This window comes from Papilio polytes, unplaced genomic scaffold (genome assembly GCF_000836215.1).
Source record: "Papilio polytes unplaced genomic scaffold, Ppol_1.0 DF822622.1, whole genome shotgun sequence".
NCBI classification, from domain to species: Eukaryota; Metazoa; Arthropoda; class Insecta; order Lepidoptera; family Papilionidae; genus Papilio; species Papilio polytes.
Window position 1 is genome coordinate 1262618 of NW_013526582.1, and position 21413 is coordinate 1284030.

Genomic DNA, 21413 nt, shown 5'->3' on the forward strand with positions numbered 1-21413 from the left:
CCCACACCTGCCGCTAATTTTAAATAATAATGTTGTTTTTAGTTATTTATGGTATATCGATAGAAGAACTAAATGTTTTCTTTATTATAAATGAAAGTAATGATTTTGACACTCTATTTTCTATTAAAATCTAGATAAAGAACATCAAAAATACAAAATATTCACGAAATAATAATAAGCAATTGGTGGTCGTTTTTCGATAGCAATCGTGCCAATGCCAAGAAACGTGTTCATACATCTATCTGTTAAATGGCAAATGCTGCAAAAGGTCCTAAAGATTTACAAATAAACACGTGGTTTATTCTGTAACCGAGATAAATCAGTTTATCAATATTAAATCTTGAATCCGAGAGTGCAAATTATTTCTTTGAATGCATGTGGAATCTTAAGTAAAATAATTACGCATACTAACTGTCGCCTGTGATTTTATCCGCATGGAATTAAAACAAATGGTGGTCTATGTGCTCTTTCAGATTATGTTCTACATCTTTGTCAACAGTAAGATCTCTTTTGGAGATACGTATTAACATCCATTCATCCATCCACATACCTAAAATTCGAAACATCTTAAGTAAAATAATTAATCTGACTTTAATACATAATAGAAGCGTATTTATTTATTCAGTTGCAGAATAACGTAATCAATTTTATAGCCGGTTGGACCGAGTGTCTGAGATAACCATTTCAAGTGGCCCGCTTAACGTATCTCGGACGTTAGAGATAAATCATCTCAAATGGTATAAATACCCACCACGGATTGTTATGTAAGGATAAAAATAAAAATGAAGCTACTAGTATTTTTAGGGTAAGTATTATACAATGACCTGGACATAAGATAGCCATATAACTTATTAATGAAGTATTTCTTCAATCACGCATGGGAATAATAGAAAAACTGTTACAGATTTCTTGTAAGCTGTAATGCAGCTACGAGGCAAGAAAGAAAGTTCCCTGATGACTTCCTCTTCGGGACAGCCACAGCTTCATATCAAATAGAAGGAGGATGGAATGCTGATGGTAAACTTAATCAAATCTACTAATGTTTTTACAATGGTTTAAAGTCTAAATTCGAATGTAATTTTTAGATAAAGGCGAGAACATCTGGGACCGTATGACCCACACCAATCCGACTGTCATCAAAGACCTGAGCAATGGCGATGTCGGAGCTGACTCCTATAACAATTATAAGAGAGATGTTGAAATGATGAGGGAACTTGGGTTAGATGCCTACAGATTCTCATTGTCCTGGTCAAGAATATTACCAAATGGTCTGTCCAACAAAGTCAGCGAAGCAGGTGTTGCTTTTTACAATAATTACATCGATGAAATGCTTAAATACGGCATCACACCAATGGTGACCTTATACCATTGGGATTTACCTCAAAAGTTGCAAGATTTGGGTGGTTTCGTCAACCCACTTTTCCCTGAATGGTTTGAAGATTACGCAAGAGTTGTATATGATCACTTCGGTGATAGAGTCAAACATTGGATTACGTTTAACGAACCTAGAGAGATCTGCTATGAAGGTTATGATTCAACAACAAAAGCCCCGATTCTAAATGCAACTGGTATTGGTGCGTACCTTTGTGCTAAGAGTCTAGTGCTGGCTCACGCTAAGGCATATTACGCTTACAAGAATGACTTCGCTCCGACCCAGGGTGGTCAGTGCGGTATCACTATTAGTGTGAACTGGTTCCCGCCCCTCACTGATTCAGAAGAAGATAAAATTGCTGCAGAATTGTACAGACAAGCTGAGGTAAAGGCAAAAACGGTTCCTAAAACTCTGCATGACCTAATTCACTCTCTTAATACTTCTTTAGAGTTTTGGAACTGTTAAACGTTGTTTTTAGATTCTAGATTTTATTTCTGACTAGCTTTCACCCGCGACTCCGTCCGCGTGGTATAAAAAGAACCAAAGTGAGTAATATTAGACAAATTATTTAATTGATACTGTCGCTTTTAACTCAGAGCAATACTTCTCGTTAAGACTCAAGTTACGCGACAATCTATCCATACTTCTAGTGACATTGACAGCTGTCAGCTGTCAGCTAGGGACGTGACGTTTATGCCGAAAATCTAGAGTTGCGCCAATTCTATAGCACGGTACTAATTTTATTCCTAACAGTAAGTAACTATGTGATCTTCCGGACTATCACCTATACCAAATTTCATTGATATCCGTTCAGCCGTTTAGGCTACAAACTCTAACAAATATTCATCCATCCATACATTTAACATTGATATTATTAGTAAGATTAAAATAAGTATTAATGTTACTTACAGTGGGGTATTTATGCCGAGCCAATATTCTCCGCGGAAGGTGGTTTCCCTAAAGAGTTATCAGAGAAAGTCGCTCAAATGAGTTTGGAACAAGGCTACCCTAGATCGCGTATGCCTGAGTTTACTGATGAAGAGAGGGAGTTCGTTAGAGGCGCAACTGATTTCTTTGGCGTGAACCATTACACTGCGTTTTTGGTATCCGATGCTAAAGACAATGACTTCATTGTACCTTCATTGTATGGTGACGCTGGGGCTGTTACATCAGTACCAGACGACTGGCCTAAATCTGCGTCTAAATGGTTGACAGTAAGTATACTAAATACAAAAAAGTACCAGGACATCATATACAAAGAGCCTAGATTGAATAGAATTTTATCCTCAGTGTTTTGTCTCTGTGACATTTTACAATTAAACTTTTTTGTCTTCTAGCTAGCACCAGACAGTATTCTGAACGCGCTTACGTACTTGAACAACAAATACAACAGCCCTGTATTCTATATTACCGAGAATGGTTGGTCTACTCGATTGGAAGAAGGTTTAGAGGATGATGACAGGATTACGTACTATAGGGCGGCCCTTGAGAGTGTGCTTGACGTTTTGGACGCTGGAATAACTCTTAAAGGGTACATGGCTTGGAGTCTCATGGATAATTTCGAATGGATGGAAGGTTACACGTGAGTATTTATTTTATTATTAATTCCTTAATTACTTAGTTGATTTCTTTAATAAACTAACAAGGAAGCAGTTTTATGATAGTGTGTAACTCGTTCTCTCTAAATGTCACATTTCGTATTGAATTTTAAATAACGCAATTTAATTTATAACACTTTTTTTTGTTAGTTTCAAATGTTGTCTATATTCTATATGTGTTATCTTGTCTCAAAATGGTTTGATTAATATTTTTGTTACAGAGAACGCTTCGGTCTGTACGAGGTTGATTTCGAGGATCCCGCGCGCACTCGCACGCCGCGCAAATCCGCCTTCGTCTACAAACAGATTATAAAGACCCGCGTCATAGATCATGAATACGAACCAGAGACACGCACGATGACCATCGACGACGGAAAATAAGTCATAGATTAATACAAAAAATAAATGTTTTTTAAACGATTAAATTTTGTTTATTTTTTACGAATAAAAAAGCTTTACGAAATTAAATTAGTTTAGATGTATTTATATAACAAAGAAACCGAGAGCCTACGTTCCTAATTGGCTCCTAATTCCTATTGACAAGAAACTTACGGTTTATAATTTCACTAAATAAAAATCGAATATAAAATAGGATGAAGGAAAGGAAAATAGGATAAAATAGAAATAGTAAAACTGTAGACTAGTCACACATTTTTATACTATCCGTCGCAAAAAATAATCTAGCACTAAGTGTAGCCTTTGTTACTCAATAATAATGTAGCTTTCTTATGGTGAAAGAATTTTTGTTATCGGATCAGTAGTTTTTGAGCTTATCCGTTGCATACAAAAATACACATCTTGCCTCTTAATGTTGGTATAGAGACAACAATACCATAGATCACACAACACTATACTAACATAGTTTTGTACCTATATTTGTTCAGGTTGCTCGAAAATGCAAACTCATGAAACCTAAGATTTAAGAAATCTTACCAGACTGTGGAATATTCCAGTAAAATTTGAGAGGAAACTCTAAACTGTTATAGTAACACAGATGTTAATATTTTAAATAAAATGGATGACATTGTAGTTTTCCCATTTTATGTAAAGTGAAAAAATAGCATATGGTAAACGGATTTCTCCAAAAACGAGAAGCGACCGCTGCCTGTAAACATTCGAATTTGCAGATGCGTTACTACCTACCTTTATTCTACAGACGGGATTAGAAAAAGGGTATATCCCCTACCTATGCGTTCCATCCCCAATACATCATCCCTTCCCATCCTTGTTCGAAAAGCGTAGAACAAGAAAGTAGTCAAGAACAAAAAAAAGTCGCGGTTGATGTGTGTATTTTATTTAATACTGGCTTTCGCTCGCGACACCTTCCGCGTGGCATTAAAAAAAAGTAGCTTGTGTTCTTCCCGACTATCCTCTACATCCATGCCAAATTTCATCGAAATCCGTTCAATCGTTTAGGCTACAAACTCTAACAAACATCCATCTAAATTTCCGCATTTATATAGTATGATGTAACAGTATTTTAAACAATGCCTTATTTTTAGACCGACTTTCCAAAAGAAGGAACAGTATTTTGTTTGGAAGTCGGTTTTTTTTATGGTAAGGCTCAATGTTTTTGACCAAGTTATTCAGTAGTGAAAACTCACGATTACAAATTCAAAGTCACGGACGTAAGCTTGTTGATTGACATGTTTTTTTAAGTATATCTTTTGATACGAAATTGATAAATATCTCTAAGTAATCCTCAACGATCTCTAACCTCCCGCGATAGTATTATAAAAGCGGACGTAACAAAAAATTATGTAACAAGTCGAATTCTCAAAGATGAAGTGGCTGGTGTTCATATGGTATGTTTGTATACGATTTTATACCGGAATTAATAATACATCTTATCTACTAATGGATAGAAGGAAAAATATTAATAAATTGCATATAATAAATACCGGAGTAATAACAATATTATTTAACTACGCATATAAATAAGCTGTTGCTTTACTTTGCGCGAGTGAAATTAAAAAATATAATAAAAAAGACCTTTGTTACTTTGCGATAACGTAGCTTTCTAATGTTGAAAGAATTTTTAAAATCAACCCAGTATTTTTTGAGTTATTTCAATACATACAAAAATATAAATCTTTCCTCTTTATAATTTAGTATAGACTAGTATAGATGAGTATATTAGAGGAAGTTCTAGAGTAGCCCCAGTGGTTGAGAAAATAAGGAGTAAAAGGTTAGAGTGGTATGGGCATGTTATGAGAAGGGATGAATCGCAAGTAACAAGAAGGATGTTAGTTATGAATGTGGAGGGGTACATCGGTAGAGGTAGACCTAGAAAGAGATGGATGGATTGCGTGAAAGGTGATATGATCAAGAAGGGAGTGATGACTGAGATGACGGATGATAGAATGCTTTGGAGGACGAAAACCCGGTGCGCCGAACCTACGGGAGTAGGATAAGGCAGGGGAGATGATGATAGACTAGTATAGATGGATGTAAAAAAAAAACAAACATTTTGTAGTAATAAATTGCTTATCTTACTAATCTTACTAATATTATAAATGTAAAAGTTTAGATGGATGGATGGATGTTTGTTAGAGTTTGTAGCCTAAACGGCTGAAGGGATCTTGATGAAATTTTGCATAGATGTACAGGATAGTTTGGAATAACACATAGTCTACTTGCTTTTATTTTTTTTATTCCGCGCGGGCGGAGTCGCGAGCGAAAGCTAGTATTAAATATTTATACCAAAGTAATAACAATATTATTTAATTACATATATAAAACAATTAAATAAACATATAGAATTTCTATTGATTCTTCGGACCTAACCTATGACTAGCTAAACACCTTAAAAGTTCTTAAATCTGTTAACCTTTTTAAGAAATTAAGAACGTCAATTCATATTGTTACCCTCAAGATGGCTTTAACTACGTCATCGTATACCTAAGCTACTATACCGTAATTAACGTACGATTTACGTCAAATTTCAGTCTGCTAGCCATTGGCAGCAATGCGTTCACAACAAGGCAGCAGAGGAAGTTTCCAGACGACTTCATATTCGGTACCGCGACCGCGTCTTATCAAATAGAAGGAGGTTGGGATGCTGATGGTGAGTTATATTGTCTACTAGCTGTCGCCCGCGACTCCGTCCGCATAGAATAAAAAAACAAAAGTTATTAGCCTATGTGTTCTTCCAGACTATTCTCTACATCTATACCAAATTTCATCGAAATCCGTTCAACCGTTTTGGCTACAAACTCTAACAAACATCTATCCATCTAAACTTTTGCATTTATAATATTAGTATGAATGACCCTCTTATTTCTAGCTATTCTAAAGCTGACGCTCCGAGTTTCAAAACATAACTCTGGCCATCCCCAGTTAGAGCTTTTATTTGTGACAGCCCTAGTTTTAACTATATAAATCTATAGCATTTACGATATTTAATCGACCAGTGTATCCTGAACTGGATGGGTCTACGCACTCCTTTGACTCAACTATTACACAACTGTTTAGTCGCGCTTTGATTCCTATGAGGTTATAAACAGTTGCATTGGCTGCGAAACAATCGACAAACACACAACAGTTTGATAGTTTAGTCAAAGCTGTGTGCTCGCTCTTAACGTATTATAAAGACTGTAAGTGTGATGGGTCCTATTGGCTTTTGATCCTCTACGACTTTGGTAACTCCTAATATTTATAAGTCTACTTTTTAACAGGCAAAGGCGAAAACATCTGGGATCGTATGACCCACACTAACCCAACTGTAATCAAAGACCAAAGCAATGGTGATATCGCAGCCGACACTTATAACAACTACAAGAGAGACGTCGAAATGATGAGGGAACTTGGTCTAGATGCTTACAGATTCTCATTATCTTGGCCTAGGATTCTCCCCGACGGTTTCTCAAACAGAATCAACGACGCTGGTGTACAATTCTACAATAATTACATCGATGAAATGGTGAAATACAACATCAAACCAATGATAACACTCTACCATTGGGATTTACCTCAAAAATTGCAAGATTTAGGAGGTTTTCTCAACCCTCTCTTCCCGCAATGGTTTGAAGATTATTCCCGTGTAGTTTTTGATCTATTCGGTGATCGAGTTAAATATTGGATCACGTTTAACGAGCCTAGAGAAGTGTGTTACCAAGGTTATGATACAGTGACTATGGCACCGATGCTAAATGCTACTGGAATTGGGGCATATTTGTGCGCGAAACACTTAGTTCTAGCACATGCTAATGCATATCATCTATATAAAAAGGAGTTTGCTGGAGATGATGGTGTTTGTGGAATTACTTACTCGGTGGGCTGGAGTGAGCCTTTAACTGATTCAAAGGAAGATGAATTTGCAACCGAGTTGATGAGACAAGCTGATGTAAGTGTTTCAAAAATCTAACCTAAATTCTATTTTTAATTAGTTTTAATTTTATTCCTTCTGTAAAAGCGTACACTTTTGATTAATCTATGGCATAACTGTTTAGTCTCGCTTGGATTCCTACGAGCTTATACACTGCCGGCCAAAAGTTTAAGACCACTTTGTACACAGGTTATTATTAGCAAAATATTTTAAATCTGCGTATAACATAACAATATGAACACCTGTGTAATCTACTAATCATTTTGAATGTCTAAACACCATTTCTCTTATCTTTTACACAATGACTATGCCATAAATGGGCATTGTTTTTCAAGGTGGTCTCAAACTTTTGGCTGGCAGTGTATGTAGGCGCAGACTACTCGATTTTTAGTTGTGCAACTAAACAGTTGAATTGGCTGCGAAACAATCGACAATCGCACAACCGTTTTAGTCAAATGTGCCCGCTATTGTACCTATTACTTAAATTTGGTCTTTTCCAGTGGGGCATCTATTCCGAGCCGATTTTCTCAGAGAGCGGTGGATTCCCTAAAGAGTTGACGGAAGTTGTCAACCAAAAGAGCATAGAACAAGGTTACTCGAAGTCTCGTATGCCGGAGTTTACTCAAGAAGAGATTGAATTCATGAGAGGCGCGTACGATTTCTTTGGTATTAACCATTATACTGGCGTTTATGTTTCTGGTACTGAAAACCTACAGGAACACCCTGTACCTTCGATGCACGATGATATTAATGTGGGAACCTCCGTGTCTAGCGACTGGCCAGCAGCAGCCTCAGTCTGGTTAAAGGTAAGGTTATAATTTTATTTCTTACTAATATTATAAATGCAAAAGTTTAAATGGATGGATGGATGGATGGATGGATGGATGGATGGATGGATGGACGGATGGATGTTTGTTACAATTAGTAGCCTAAACGGCTTAACGGATCTCGATGAAATTTGACTTAGATGTAGTGGATAGTTTGGAAGAATACAAAGGCTACTTTCTTTTGTTTTTTAAATGTCACGCAGACTGAGTCGCGGGCGAAAGCTAGTTTACTAATAAATGCGAAAGTTCAGATGGATGGATGTTAGAGTTTGTAGCCTAAACTGAATGGATCTCGATTATGGGATAGATGAAGAGGATAGTCTGGAAGAACACGTAGGCTACTTTCTTTTGTTTTTTAATTCCACGCAGACGAAATCGCGGGCGAAAGCTAGTATTAACTATAATTAAGACAGTTTAGACGTTTGTTAGAGTTTCTAGCCTTGATTGCTTAACGGATTGAAGAAATTTGGCATAGATGTAAAGAATAGTCTAGAAAGAACACAGGCTACCAGTTACTTAAAGCTAGTTTTTAATAAAATAAAGACTTCTTCGATGTTTTTTATTAATATTTGATAAGATTTAAGTAGTTCCACCGGTTTAATGTTTGGAATATCAATAAAAAAACATCATATTTATACAGCGAACGTGATTTTGTACTCTGCTTTACGGAACTATTGAAATAATTCTTATCGGTCTTTAGTATTTTGTTTTGAATTAATGAAATTTCTCTCAACAGTATTTTTTTTTCAGCAAATGCCTGATAGTCTTCTAAACGTTTTACTGCTTATAAAAGAGAAATACAACAATCCAGTAATATACATAACCGAGAACGGATGGTCTACTAGACTGGAAGCTGGTCTGGTAGATGACGATAGAGTGCGGTACTATCGCGCCGCGTTGGAGAATGTTCTAGACGCGTTGGACGCTGGTGTCAACCTTAAAGGATACATGGCCTGGAGTTTGATGGATAACTTCGAATGGATGCAAGGATATACGTGAGTTTCTCTTCTTAATTATTCAAACTCTATGAGGCATATCACTATCTTAGCTTTATACATACTAGTTTTCGCCCGCGACTCCGTCTGGGTGGTATTAAAAAAACAAAACCAAGTAGCCTATATGTTCTTTTAGACTAACCTCTACATCTAAGTCAAATTTCATTGAAATCCGTTCAGCAGTTTAGGTTACAAACTCTAACAAACATCCGTCCATCCATCCATCTAAACTTTCATCATAACAACTATCATACTAATATTATAAATGCAAGGTTTAGATGGCTGTTTGTTAGAGTTTGTAGCCTAAACGGCTGAACGGATTTTGATGAATTTTGGTATAGATGTAGAGAATAGTCTGGAAGAACACATAGGCTACTCAATTTTGTTTTTTTTTTAATCCACGCAGACGGGATCGTGGGCGAAAGCTAGTCGATCTATATAGTCCTGGCGATGACCAGAATTGGGCAAAATTTAGAGCGCATACTTTTGACAAAACAATCGCACAACTGTTCTGAGAGTGTCGATTGTTTCACAGCCAATTCTGTTTTCTTACACAACTAAAAATCGAGTAGTGTGCACCTCCATATAAGATCATAGGAATCAAAGCGAGACTAAACAGTTGTTATATAATAGTTTATTGAAGAAACTCTGTTACTTGTTATTATAAACATACTTTTTCTTCCAGTGAACGTTTCGGACTCTACGAGGTTGATTTCGAAGACCCGGCTAGGACACGCACGCCGAGGAAGTCTGCGTTCGTTTACAAAGAGGTGGTAAGGACCCGCGTTGTTGACCATGAATACGAACCTTCCTCAATGACCATGACCATAGACGAAGGAAAGTGAACGTTGAACGAAACAATAAAATGTTAAAATTGTCTATGTGTAGTTTTATTTTTTAATCTTCAATCTCTACGCTCTTTTATTGCCAGTTATTGCTTGGATTGAAACAGGACATTTTTAAAACCAATTTAATAGATTCGAACAAAATCGTAACATAGTTTTATTTTATTAATATACTAGTTGTTCGCGTGTGGCTTCATCAAATGAAATTATAAAAACTTTATTTTATTGTTTACATTCAAATTGTCAATTGTCAAAATTACCGTTACCATAATAACCTTGCTTCCTTAATGTTGGTAGCTTGTAGTTTATGGTCCCTTTCCCACATGAATGATTTTTTCCAATTTACATACCCCTTAAGTTTAGTAGCGTGAAAATATATAGCCTAAAGCGTGTCGTAACTTTAGGGCTTTTTATAAAAGAAACAATTATTCTAAAATATGCTGTGTTTGCTGACATCTTACGCCACAAAGTAGTGTGTGTTTACGCTTTATTATAATAGTAAAGAAGCATAGTATAGTAGTTCAAGAATAATTTGTTCTTTTTATTTTAACATTAAGACAAGTTGCCAACAACAAATTTTGTTTCTTGATGACGTCATTTAAAAGAAAAAATCTTTTAAACTTTCGCATTGTATGCAAAATGTTAAAACACTTTAAAACAGGCCCCTGCAGTTACCACTCGAGATAACAGACGTCATCTGATAAATGGTAACATTCGCAAACAACTTGTTTATACAAAAAACACTCTAAACTTATCGACTGATTAGATAACAGATCAATACATCTAAGGGCTTCCTTTGTCAAAAATGTTTTAATGCATCTATACTATTATAATAAAGCGTAAACACAGACTTCTTTGTTGCCTAAGATGTCAGCAGTTACAGCATATCTTTGAATAATTCTTTTTTTTAATAAAAAGCCCTACACTTAGGTCATGCTTTAGGCTATATATTTCCACGCTATTAAACTTAGGGGGTAAATATTTTGGTTAAAACCCCTAATGTGGGAAAGAGACCATAAGGTGTTGCCAACATTAAGGAAGCAAGATTGCCAAGGTTTGTAATTTTTACATTTGCTATCAATGTATTAATAAAATTCGCATAATGTCATGCGGATGAAGCCGCATGGGAACAGCTAGTATTGTATTAAATAAAATATTTTAGATGAAACATAGCTCTGCGTTACCCTATGTCTAAAACAGCCAATGGTCAAGACTCCAAAGAAAAATCTCCTCACAACATGCGGTTTGAAAATTACAGCCTTTTATCTGGCCCAAAACAGTTTAGCAATGTTCAGCGAGAGCTTCTTGAGATGTTGAAACTCTTCAAATCCAAGAATGAGACTATAGGAACAATTATTTCGTTAGACAATAACACTTATTTACACTTGAAAATCCAAGTTAATCAACCCTTTATCAATTTAACAGTGGTAGTGCCCGCTTTAACATCTTAGCACTGCAGTGCCGGCACGCCCGGTGTAATACCACGACCACACAGAAGACAGGCGTGAAATGGAAGCAATTCCGTGTTTCGTCTGATGAGTGTGGTGCCGGAGGCCTAATTGAAGTCTCTTTCTCTTTACCGCCCTTTTGGCGGTGGAGAAGATGCATAGGAAGGGGCAATATCCTCTTTATGTGCGTCTCCTCCTCCATCGGACAAGGGTAGGCAACGCATTGGCGATCGCGGATGTCTATGGGCAGTTGTCGCTTCGCCATTTTGGCGGATTCAGGTGGCCGCTTGCTCGTTTGCCACCTTATGTTATAAAAAAAAACCCTTAATTCGATGGCCTCCAGTGTGACGGACAACTGATTTAAAAAATCTATTAGTTTGCTACTAAAAACTCTGTCGAATTAAGGGTTTACCAAACCAGTAAAGTGTCAGTCGGTGGCTCAGTAGTTTAAGCACTTCACTTGTAATCTACAATGTTGTCTTGTCTTGGGTTCGAATCCCGCTGTACCAATGTGATTTTCGATTTTTCGAATTTTCATATGTACATAATCTACCCGACGTTCTTACGGTGAAGGAAAACATCGGCGAAGTAATTCAAAGATATGTGTGAAGTCATCCAACCCGCAGTGCAGCGTGGTTGACTATGGCCTAGTCACCCTAACTTAGGATAGGCTCCGAGCCCCTCTGTTAAGAAACAAGGTTGTAAGTTACAACTTTTAAAATATCGAACGCTTTTTATCTTTTTATTTTTGACTTGTTCTTTTTTTGATATATGACAATTTATATAATAAATATGTAAAAAGAAATATATTTTTTTAATTCGCAATCGATCGTTTTCCATTCACCCCGCCTCCAATCTTTAACATGTCTTGCCATGTGTTAAGTTTAACACCCTCGGTGGGGACGGGTGTTCTTGGTGATAATGAAACCACTAAATCTTAAATTTCCTTTAGTATTGAATTAACAGTAGAATAGTTTAAAAACTACCAATTACTTTATCGTACTCAGACAGCATTTTAAGTATAAGATAATGTAACTGGTAATTGATAATTTTATCAGCTGGAAATTAATTAATATTGATTAGTATAATACTTGCTTTTAACCTATTCGGATTGAAAAGACAGTTCGATGTTTCTTTGTTCAATTTTAAAAAATAATCTATAATAATATAAATTATAAAAAAACATGAGATCATTTTTCTTTATTGTGATATTTTGGTAAGTCATTCTAATTATATACGTTTTTTTTTTTATAAAAAAACATTCACAGAATGGACAGTTTGTTTTATTTCCAAAGAAACCTTTAATGAAAAATTTATATGTCATTTTTGAGTTATCTTTAAGACTCTAGGGATTGTAGTAACCTTAGTATTTTAGATATTACCAATATTATAAATGTTAAAGTCTAGTTTGTAGCCTAGACTGCTGAACGGATCTCGATTAAATTTGGCATAGATGTAGAGCATAGTCTGGAAGAATATGTAGGCTACTTGCTCTAAGGAGATAACAGTCCATTGTCCCCTTTATTAAACAGTGTTATTATGACATCTTCAGTGCTGTAACAATAGATGCTTGGAGTGACGGCAAGCAGAGGAGGTTCAAAAATGACTTCAAGTTTGGCGTCTCAACAGCAGCTTATCAAGTAGAAGGGGCATGGGATATCGATGGTATGACATTTGATTCACGATTTTATTCGATATGTATTTAAAAATTAATGTTAGTTTGTTTGCATACGTTACCAGATCTGTACTCGCTGATGGGGTTGGCATGTTGGACAAAACAGTATTTTCATTCTAGACGTACCAATTGAAATGTCCGTTAATATATATCTTTTATATATATAATAAAATTGGAGTATCTGTTTGTAATATGAAAAGAATTTTTTTAGATATCGGGAAGATGATGTATTTTCGTTGCTGATAACTAAAATTGCATTGTTTTTTTGTATGTCTGTCTGTCCGCGAGCCGCGTTTGTTCTGGGTAATCTCCGAAACGGCTGGGTCGATTCCGACCGGACTTTCACTAAAGGATAGCTGACATTGACGGATATATTATGGTTTACTTTTTTATCTTAATATTGCGTGGACGAAGTCGCGGGCAACAGCTAGTATATCGTAATTTGGGATTAGGATTTAAATTTTACATGACATGATTAAGTCCTTTACTAACTTTTTTTAGTCATAAATCAAAATAAACATTTAATTTGACAGCCTTAGGATTATAAATGTAATTATGTATTTTAGAAACCCAAGAGCAATAATACTGGTTGGATAGAAAGAAACGCCGGGAAGTTATATCAATAATGGTAAAATATGACCTAGTTTTATCCATAATACCAAGGAATTAACAATAACTGAATATAATCTATGTTAGCGTGTTATTTCTGATAAGATAAAACACATATAAAATATATTTAAAACGTAACAATCATAGATTAGTTACGTCTAAAATATATTTCAAACTAGCTTTCACCCGCGACTTCGTCCGCGTAGAATTTAAATAAAACAAAAGTGATCTTCCAGACTATCCTCTACATCTATACTAAATTTCATCAAAATCCGTTATGTCGTTTAGGCTACAAACTGTAACAAACATCCATCCATCTAGACTTTTGCATTTATAATAATAATGAGAAGTGGGATTAAGGTTAGGAAACTACAGGATTATTAGAAAATCACTAATCAAATGGAAAAAATTTTATCCGTGATTTTTTGTGACTTGTATATCTTTTTTAGGCAAAGGTGAAAGTATATGGGACAGATATTTACATAATCATCCGGAATTGGTAACGGATGGTAGGAATGGTGACGTAGCTAGCGATTCCTACCACAATTACAAACGGGATGTTGAATTACTGAGGGAGCTTGGAGTTGATTTTTACAGATTCTCTATATCATGGCCGAGGGTGCTGCCATCTGGTGAGTTAAGACTTCGTTTTACAGATTAAAAAACGATGTTATTAAAAAAAATCTCTTTCACTGACCACTATTGTTTCATCATTAGAAAATGGTACACAATAAAAATATAAAAACTGGGTTTTTTAATCAAACATTATTGAGTACATTTCGCCCGCAACTCCGTCTGCGTGGAATTGACAAAAACAAAAATGAATAGCCTATGTGTTCAAGACTGTCTTCTACGTCTATGCTAAACTTCATCGAGATCCGTTCAGCCGTTTAGGCTACAAACTCTAACATCCATCCATCTAAACTTTCACATTTATAATATTAGTAAGAAGTAAGATTAGCAAACATTCGAAAATCACAACATGACATGTCTTTGAGCATATTATAAATCGCATTTATTATTTTTAAACGCAACATACTGCATGGAATAAATAACCTCTTAGAGTACACAATATTTAGGGCCTGTCCCACCAAATTGTTAATTGTCTGATAACAACCAACCTATCAAATATGTGATGGCAATATCGGGTTTTGTTTCAGCTATCTGAGCCTATCCGCCAGTGGTGAGACAGGCCTTTAAACAATTATAGCCAAGTAGGGTAATAGAAATTACATTACTTGTCACAACAAACAGTTGAATACTGAAATGACATTTAATTTTGCATCTTAAAAATAAAACCACGTTTATACTCCGAACGTAAAAATTTTGTCATCCGTTCTATACGCGGCTATTAGGAAGCCAGTGTTTAAACAACAGATAGAAAATATCCGTTGGTGCGTGCAACACCAAATTAAAAAAAAACTACATAATTTTGTCTATGACAATACAGAATAAAAAACTGTAATTGTCGAACGCCTCAATTTTAATCATTTATACAGCCATTTCATAGTCCACTCCGACATGGTCCTTCGAGCCGGATTATTATAACATTTTACTAATAAACTTACCTTTATTTCCAGGTTTCCCTCACGACCAAAACGAGCATGGTTTCCAATACTACGATAACCTGATAGACGAACTATTACATTATAATATAACACCAATGATCACTTTGTACCATTTCGATTTGCCGCAAAAGTTACAAGATCTAGGCGGCTGGGTTAACCCTTTATCTATCGATTGGTTTGTAGATTATGCGAGGGTAGTTTTCAATAAATACGCACATAAAGTACCTTATTGGATAACTATAAACCAACCAAATGCTATCTGTGTTTTCGGATACGGTGACACTATTTTAGCGCCAGCAATTAATGCAAAAGGTGTTAGTGAATATGAGTGTACAAAGAACATATTACTGGCACATGCTAAAGTTTATAGGTTATATGAGAAAGAATTTAAAAAGAAATTTAAAGGTAATTGTTATAGTACCATCTTGATAAATAAGTTTGACCATTCAATTATGGACTTTGTTTTCATATTATACCACAAAACTTAATAAACTGACTCGATTAGTAGGGTTTTCAGTATTCCACCAAATACAAAAAATCTTAAATCTGTAATTTGTCAGAAAATAGCTAATGAGATTCAACAAATTATTTTTGTATTAATAACATGGTGAATGGCGTATTTATTGCGTTTTTTTGACATATATACATGCACATTTTTGTAAATAAAATAAATCAGTCTAGACAACCAGTATAAGTTGCTAGTTTGTTGGTACGAATAATATACTTGGTCATTCTCTTTTCACAAGTAAACTGCGTAATTGTAAAGCCATGAATTTGATATTACTTTTTTAATTATGATATTGAATTTATCTTTTTTTTTATAATTCACATAACTTTTCAGGATCTGTTGGGATATCGATGTCAATAAATTGGTCAGACCCACTAAATAATAAAACTGAAAACGTCCAAGCTGTAGAAAAGTATCGAGAATTTGATGTATGTGATTTTTTTATAAATTACTCTTTTACGTTTCATGTGAAAATTTATTAAAACAGATATGCGTCTTTTTTCAGATAGGCTTATATTTGGATCCTATTTGGTCAAAGAATGGCGATTTTCCATCGATTGTTAAAAAAACCATAGAGAAAAAGAGCAAACAACAAGGCTTTTATAGATCCAGATTGCCAACACTAAGCCATGAAGAAATAAAGTTACTGAAAGGTAAATAAATGTAACGTAAAATAATTAAATTATGGACAGCTCTATGTACAGTTAAAGAATTTAATTTGCTTCCCAATCAATCGTTAAGTGATCACTAAAAGGTCCCTTAGTCAGGGCAAGCGAAGCCCCATATGATGCAACAATGCTTTTATTTTTATGGCACACTAGACAACCATTACTCTTTTAAAAAAAGATTTGAAAAGTGTGATTTTAAATAAAATTAAAAAAAAGCTGTTTAACGCCATCTATTGGAAAATTACGTAACTATTAAAATATGTATAAATACCATATTTTATTAATCTATACGTTAAAAGATATTTTAATAGAACTATTAGAGCCAGTGTGTTATTAATTTAATTGTTTTTTTCAGGTTCAGCGGATTTCCTTGGAATTAACCATTATACGACATTCCTAATCAAACCTAGTACTAAAAATATTCATTCGCCTTCGTACGCGGATGACATGGGTGTAGAAATTGTGTTTGGTGATCAATGGGAGCAATCCGCGTCTTATTGGCTAAGAGTATGTTGTTTATTTAAACTAGATGGCGCTATTCTCATTTTTTTTTACTTGTTTATTTTTAACTAGCTGTCCCCCTGCGACTTCATCCGCATAAACTTATGAAAATGTTATTTCATTGTTAATATGTGTTAAATAATCAATTCCAAATGTCAAAATACCAATTACCTTACTATAGCAATTTTGCTTTCTTGATGTTGGCAGCAACTTATGGTCTCTTTCTCACATTAGGGTTTTTATCCAATATATTAACCCCTAGGTTTAGTAGCGTGAAAATATATAGCCTAAAGCATGACGTAAGTGTAGGGCTTTTTATTACAAAAAGGAATTATTCAAAAATATGCTGTAATTGCTGACATCTTAGGCAACAAAGAAGTGTGTGTTTACGCTTTATTATAATAGTATAGAAGTATAGATAATATATCTAAGTCTACCATAACATGATCAAGTTAACATTTTTAGCGACTTAATATACTGAAATTATAAAAAAGAGGTATTTTCAATGCATTTAATTATTTATCTAATTCCAGAGTGCTCCATATGGTTTATACAAGATGTGTATATTCCTCAACTTGCGTTACGATTATCCAACAATGTTCATAACAGAGAATGGTTGGTCGACAAAGACTGGCTTATGGGATAAAAGTAGAGCGGAGACAATGAGAAGATATCTGAACGCTTTGTTACTGGCTATAGAAGACGGTACAGAAGTTAAAGGATACACTGTTTGGAGTTTAATCGACAATATTGAATGGAACGCTGGTTCTAGGTGATTTATATTTTTTATTATGAAACGTTTAAAATCCCAATGAGATGTTGATAGTTTAAGGCAGAAATCTTTAACGATCGAAGGGCAATTGTGGTTTTATTACTGTTATCATCATCATCTTTCTCCTTATCTACTCCCGGCGCAGCGAGTTCTTGTCCTCCACATAACTATCATACGTCATCTCAGTCATTACTCCCTTTTTGATCATGTCACCTTTCACGCTCCATCCATCTCTTTCTACGTCTACTTATAACGAACTTACTTACATTCTCCTTGTAACATGCGATTCATCCCTCCTCATAACATGCTCGCATGCTAACCTTTTACTCCCTAACTTCTCTACTACTGAGGCTTCTCAAAGTTACTCTAATATACTCATTTCTTATCTTATCCATTAGTGTTACACATTTATGTTAACATTCGCATTTCTGCCTCATGTAGTCTCCTTTCATCTATGTGTGTTTGTTTTCAGTGAACGCTTCGGTCTTTACGAGGTTGATTTTGAATCTGAAGAAAAAACAAGAACAGCTCGTCTCTCAGCGCACGTCTACAAAAGAATAATCCAGAAGAGAATAATAGAAGAAAATTGGGAACCGAAAAATTTGAAAATTAGTAAACCGAAAAGAGTTGATTTGTAATTTACATGTTAGTTTACGAAGTTATCTCTAAATAAATGTGTTTTATTAAGATTTAAGAAAAACCATTGGAAAAAATTTGCAATGAATGGCGAATTAAAGCGGACGCCAGCTTTAACTAAACTATCACACAATAATTTTAATTAGCGCCATCTGTTTGTGGCATGCTATCTTAATTCAACACGAAAAATTGTTGGTTTTGCTGTCACATACTAGATGTCACTATTACAAGTTTTTAGATAGTAATTTATTATTACATTGTAGTAATACAGATGGCACCACATGTGCACAGTTTTCAATAAAGCATTATTTTGACCGTCAATTTTTATAATTCCAAATTCCAATTTTTTGTGTTGTCCATGCAATCTCATTAATAATCAAAATTCGTAAGCTTAGATAAATAATTTATTGTTACTACGTATTACTTCGGAACGGCTAAATGGATCTCGCTAAAACTTGGAACAGATGTAGACGATAGTCTGGAAGAACACATAGGCTACTTACTTTTGAGTCAACCGCGGTAGCTAGTGGTATAGTAAAAGCTATCTTTCAACATAAATTGATCTTCCTTAGAAAGGAAAACTTCCTAATACTTACATTTTGAAGTGGAGGAGCTTTTTAACTTTCTGTAACAAAAACCGTTAAAAATTATTTACTTACGTTCTACTTTTATAAGTCAATTTGTTTCAGCTATCACAGACTGTTTACTCTATTATTTGCTTAAACTTATAACTCTAAGGGCCTGTCCCACCACTAGCTGATAAAAGCTCAGATAGCTTAATGACGTCACTCAGATAAGGGAACAAAATCCGATATTTCCATTACATGTTACACGTTGGATGGTTATCAGACAATTTACAATTTGGTGGGACAGATTCTAACTGATATAAAAGAAGGTAAATAAAATATTCCCCCCTTAAATATTCAGCTTCAATAGCTATACAAATCGTTATTTTATTTCGCGAAAACAAACTGTAACAAACACAAAATACGCAACAAAGAATCAAATATGACAGCCCCCGAAAATAACAAAACATTATCCAATATTTAAACTCATTATGTTCGGTATTTAGTCCACGTTTGATAATAGAATAATATAAAAGAGAAAAAAATCAACAAAAGTGAAGGTAGATAGAAAAAAGCGGCGTTCTTCAAACAAACACCGCGGGTGGCGGACTATAATGAACAAGTATCACTAGTACTTAACAAAACAACAAGAAAAAATACAAAAATAAACCCTTACACATTGAGTTAAAGTTACAAATTCAACAAACATTTAAAATTATCTTAATACAAATTGATATAGAGAAATAATCTCTATTCTAAAGGTGATAAAACCTAATTTGTAATTGAATTTATCTTTTATAATGTTTGAAAGTCAATGAGACGTGTCTATGGGTAGTTCAGTACAATGTAATCCAAAATCGGATCGCATTGATTCGCGTTGGTAAACACTTTTATGGTATCTTTTTGCTACTGTGAATTAATTTTTTATACGATTTTTCTAAATAAATTTACCTACACAATACATATGTTTAAACCATAGATAATACCAAAAACATAGTCTTATCTAGTTTAGTCTCCTATGTACTTAGTTCAATATACAGTTTTTTAGTGACCATATTATGTTTTGTAATTCCTAAATTTATCCTAATTACAAACAGATAAGTTTTTTTTTTAATCTACATAGATCTCTACATGCAAAAATCATAATTTACCCGACGTTCTTATGGTGAAGGAAAACATCGTGATGCAACCTGCACGTATCAGCGAAGAAATTCAAAGATATGTGAAGTCAACCAACTCGCATTGCAGCGTGGTTGATTATGTCCTAGTCACCCTAACTTAGGGTAGGCTCCGAGCCCCTCGGTGGGGACTATAGTGAGCTGGTGATGATGCAAAAATCCAAAAGACCAAATCTTTCCTCTTTATAATATTAGGATTGTATACCTACAAATGCGACAATTTAAAGATTTTAAAATGTATATAAGACAAGATTTATAGATTTATCTTCTTAAATATACGGCGTGTGTTATGAGGGTGGAGTCTGAGCGGCTTTTATTATATTTGCAGGTTTGTGTAAAATACTGACGGAGCGGTGTTTGATGGCTACATTAAAATGGCAAGAGCTTTTCTTTCGCTATTTTAATTTAATCAGAAACCTTTGCAAATTCATAAATAACTATAAATCAATAAGGCTAAGCTTAAACTTGTAATTCCATTAATTTTACATCTGTCAGATTGTAAGCGGCGCTTACTAAGCGAATTGTTCAAGATTCGTTTCATTACTACATAACACATTTCATATTTAGTACTAACTGTTCCCGTGCGACTTCATCCGCATGGAATTATGAAAAATTTATTTTATTGTTTACATTTGTCAAATTATCAATTACAAATGTCAAAATGATGTCATTTTGACATGATGACAAACCATGGCAACCTTGCTTACTTCATGTTGTCAGCAACTTATGGTCTCTTTAGCGTATTAGGGTTTTTATCCAAAATATTTACCCCCTAAGTTTAATGGCGTTAAAATATATAGCCTAAAGCGTGACGTAAGTGTAGGGCTTTTTATTGAAAAAAGAATTATTTAAAAATATACTGTATTTGCTGACATCTTAGGCAACAAAGAAATGTGTGTTTACACTTTATTATATTAATAGAAATATTCATGGATAGATGAAAAATCTATGAATAAATCTGAATGAAAATAAATAATTTAAAATGAATTTAAAATATAAAAAGATAATTTAAAAAGTGTCTTCCATACTTGCCAAGCATTACTAAGGTTCCATCATTCGTGATACGGTGATACATCTCGGTTATACACCGCGCCCTCCTCAGCCCTCAGCCCTCAGCCCTCAAACTTCAACCCCTAAGAATCCGCTAAGTAGCACCTCCATATATCCACTGTTTGAGACGTGTCAGTTTGTACGAAAGCAATGATTTATTTAAACTATGACGTAAAAAACTACAAGGTTTTTCATATACGTATTGCTTTTGGATAAAAGCGGTAGACAATTAGGTATTTTGCTTGAATGAAATGTTATAAAAAAAAGTAA

At 34.6% G+C, this 21413-nt stretch overlaps 3 protein-coding genes across 3 annotated transcripts; all 3 read left to right on the forward strand.

The window, feature by feature from the left end:
• The first annotated feature begins 694 nt into the window (after nucleotides 1-694).
• On the forward strand, nucleotides 695-3395 carry LOC106105937 (myrosinase 1-like). Its single transcript, XM_013286430.1, has 6 exons — nucleotides 695-805; nucleotides 905-1017; nucleotides 1086-1756; nucleotides 2284-2586; nucleotides 2710-2954; nucleotides 3192-3395. Exons 1-6 carry the CDS (start codon nucleotides 783-785, stop codon nucleotides 3349-3351), a joined length of 1515 nt encoding a protein of 504 aa, XP_013141884.1. The 5' UTR covers nucleotides 695-782; the 3' UTR covers nucleotides 3352-3395.
• Nucleotides 3396-4686: 1291 nt separating this feature from the next.
• LOC106105936 (myrosinase 1-like) lies at nucleotides 4687-9998 on the forward strand. The gene is made up of 6 exons (XM_013286429.1): nucleotides 4687-4775; nucleotides 5919-6037; nucleotides 6648-7315; nucleotides 7798-8103; nucleotides 8875-9119; nucleotides 9805-9998. Exons 1-6 carry the CDS (start codon nucleotides 4753-4755, stop codon nucleotides 9962-9964), a joined length of 1521 nt encoding a protein of 506 aa, XP_013141883.1. The 5' UTR covers nucleotides 4687-4752; the 3' UTR covers nucleotides 9965-9998.
• Nucleotides 9999-12518: 2520 nt separating this feature from the next.
• Nucleotides 12519-18667, forward strand: LOC106105904 (myrosinase 1-like). Its single transcript, XM_013286361.1, has 9 exons — nucleotides 12519-12628; nucleotides 12965-13077; nucleotides 14146-14328; nucleotides 15277-15669; nucleotides 16106-16200; nucleotides 16278-16425; nucleotides 16796-16947; nucleotides 17475-17713; nucleotides 18186-18667. The coding sequence occupies exons 1-9, from the start codon at nucleotides 12597-12599 to the stop codon at nucleotides 18349-18351; spliced, it is 1521 nt and encodes a 506-aa protein (XP_013141815.1). The 5' UTR covers nucleotides 12519-12596; the 3' UTR covers nucleotides 18352-18667.
• The last annotated feature ends 2746 nt before the right edge of the window (nucleotides 18668-21413 follow it).

Coding starts and splice junctions, on each gene's coding strand:
- LOC106105937 (XM_013286430.1), top strand. CDS start 783: ATGAAGCTACTAGTATTTTTAGG. Junction 2,587..2,709: donor CTGCGTCTAAATGGTTGACA/GTAAGTATACTA, acceptor TTTGTCTTCTAG/CTAGCACCAGACAGTATTCT. Junction 2,955..3,191: donor GAATGGATGGAAGGTTACAC/GTGAGTATTTAT, acceptor TTTTTGTTACAG/AGAACGCTTCGGTCTGTACG.
- LOC106105936 (XM_013286429.1), top strand. CDS start 4,753: ATGAAGTGGCTGGTGTTCATATG. Junction 4,776..5,918: donor AAGTGGCTGGTGTTCATATG/GTATGTTTGTAT, acceptor GTCAAATTTCAG/TCTGCTAGCCATTGGCAGCA. Junction 9,120..9,804: donor GAATGGATGCAAGGATATAC/GTGAGTTTCTCT, acceptor TTTTTCTTCCAG/TGAACGTTTCGGACTCTACG.
- LOC106105904 (XM_013286361.1), top strand. CDS start 12,597: ATGAGATCATTTTTCTTTATTGTGATATTTTG. Junction 16,948..17,474: donor CCGCGTCTTATTGGCTAAGA/GTATGTTGTTTA, acceptor ATCTAATTCCAG/AGTGCTCCATATGGTTTATA. Junction 17,714..18,185: donor GAATGGAACGCTGGTTCTAG/GTGATTTATATT, acceptor GTTTGTTTTCAG/TGAACGCTTCGGTCTTTACG.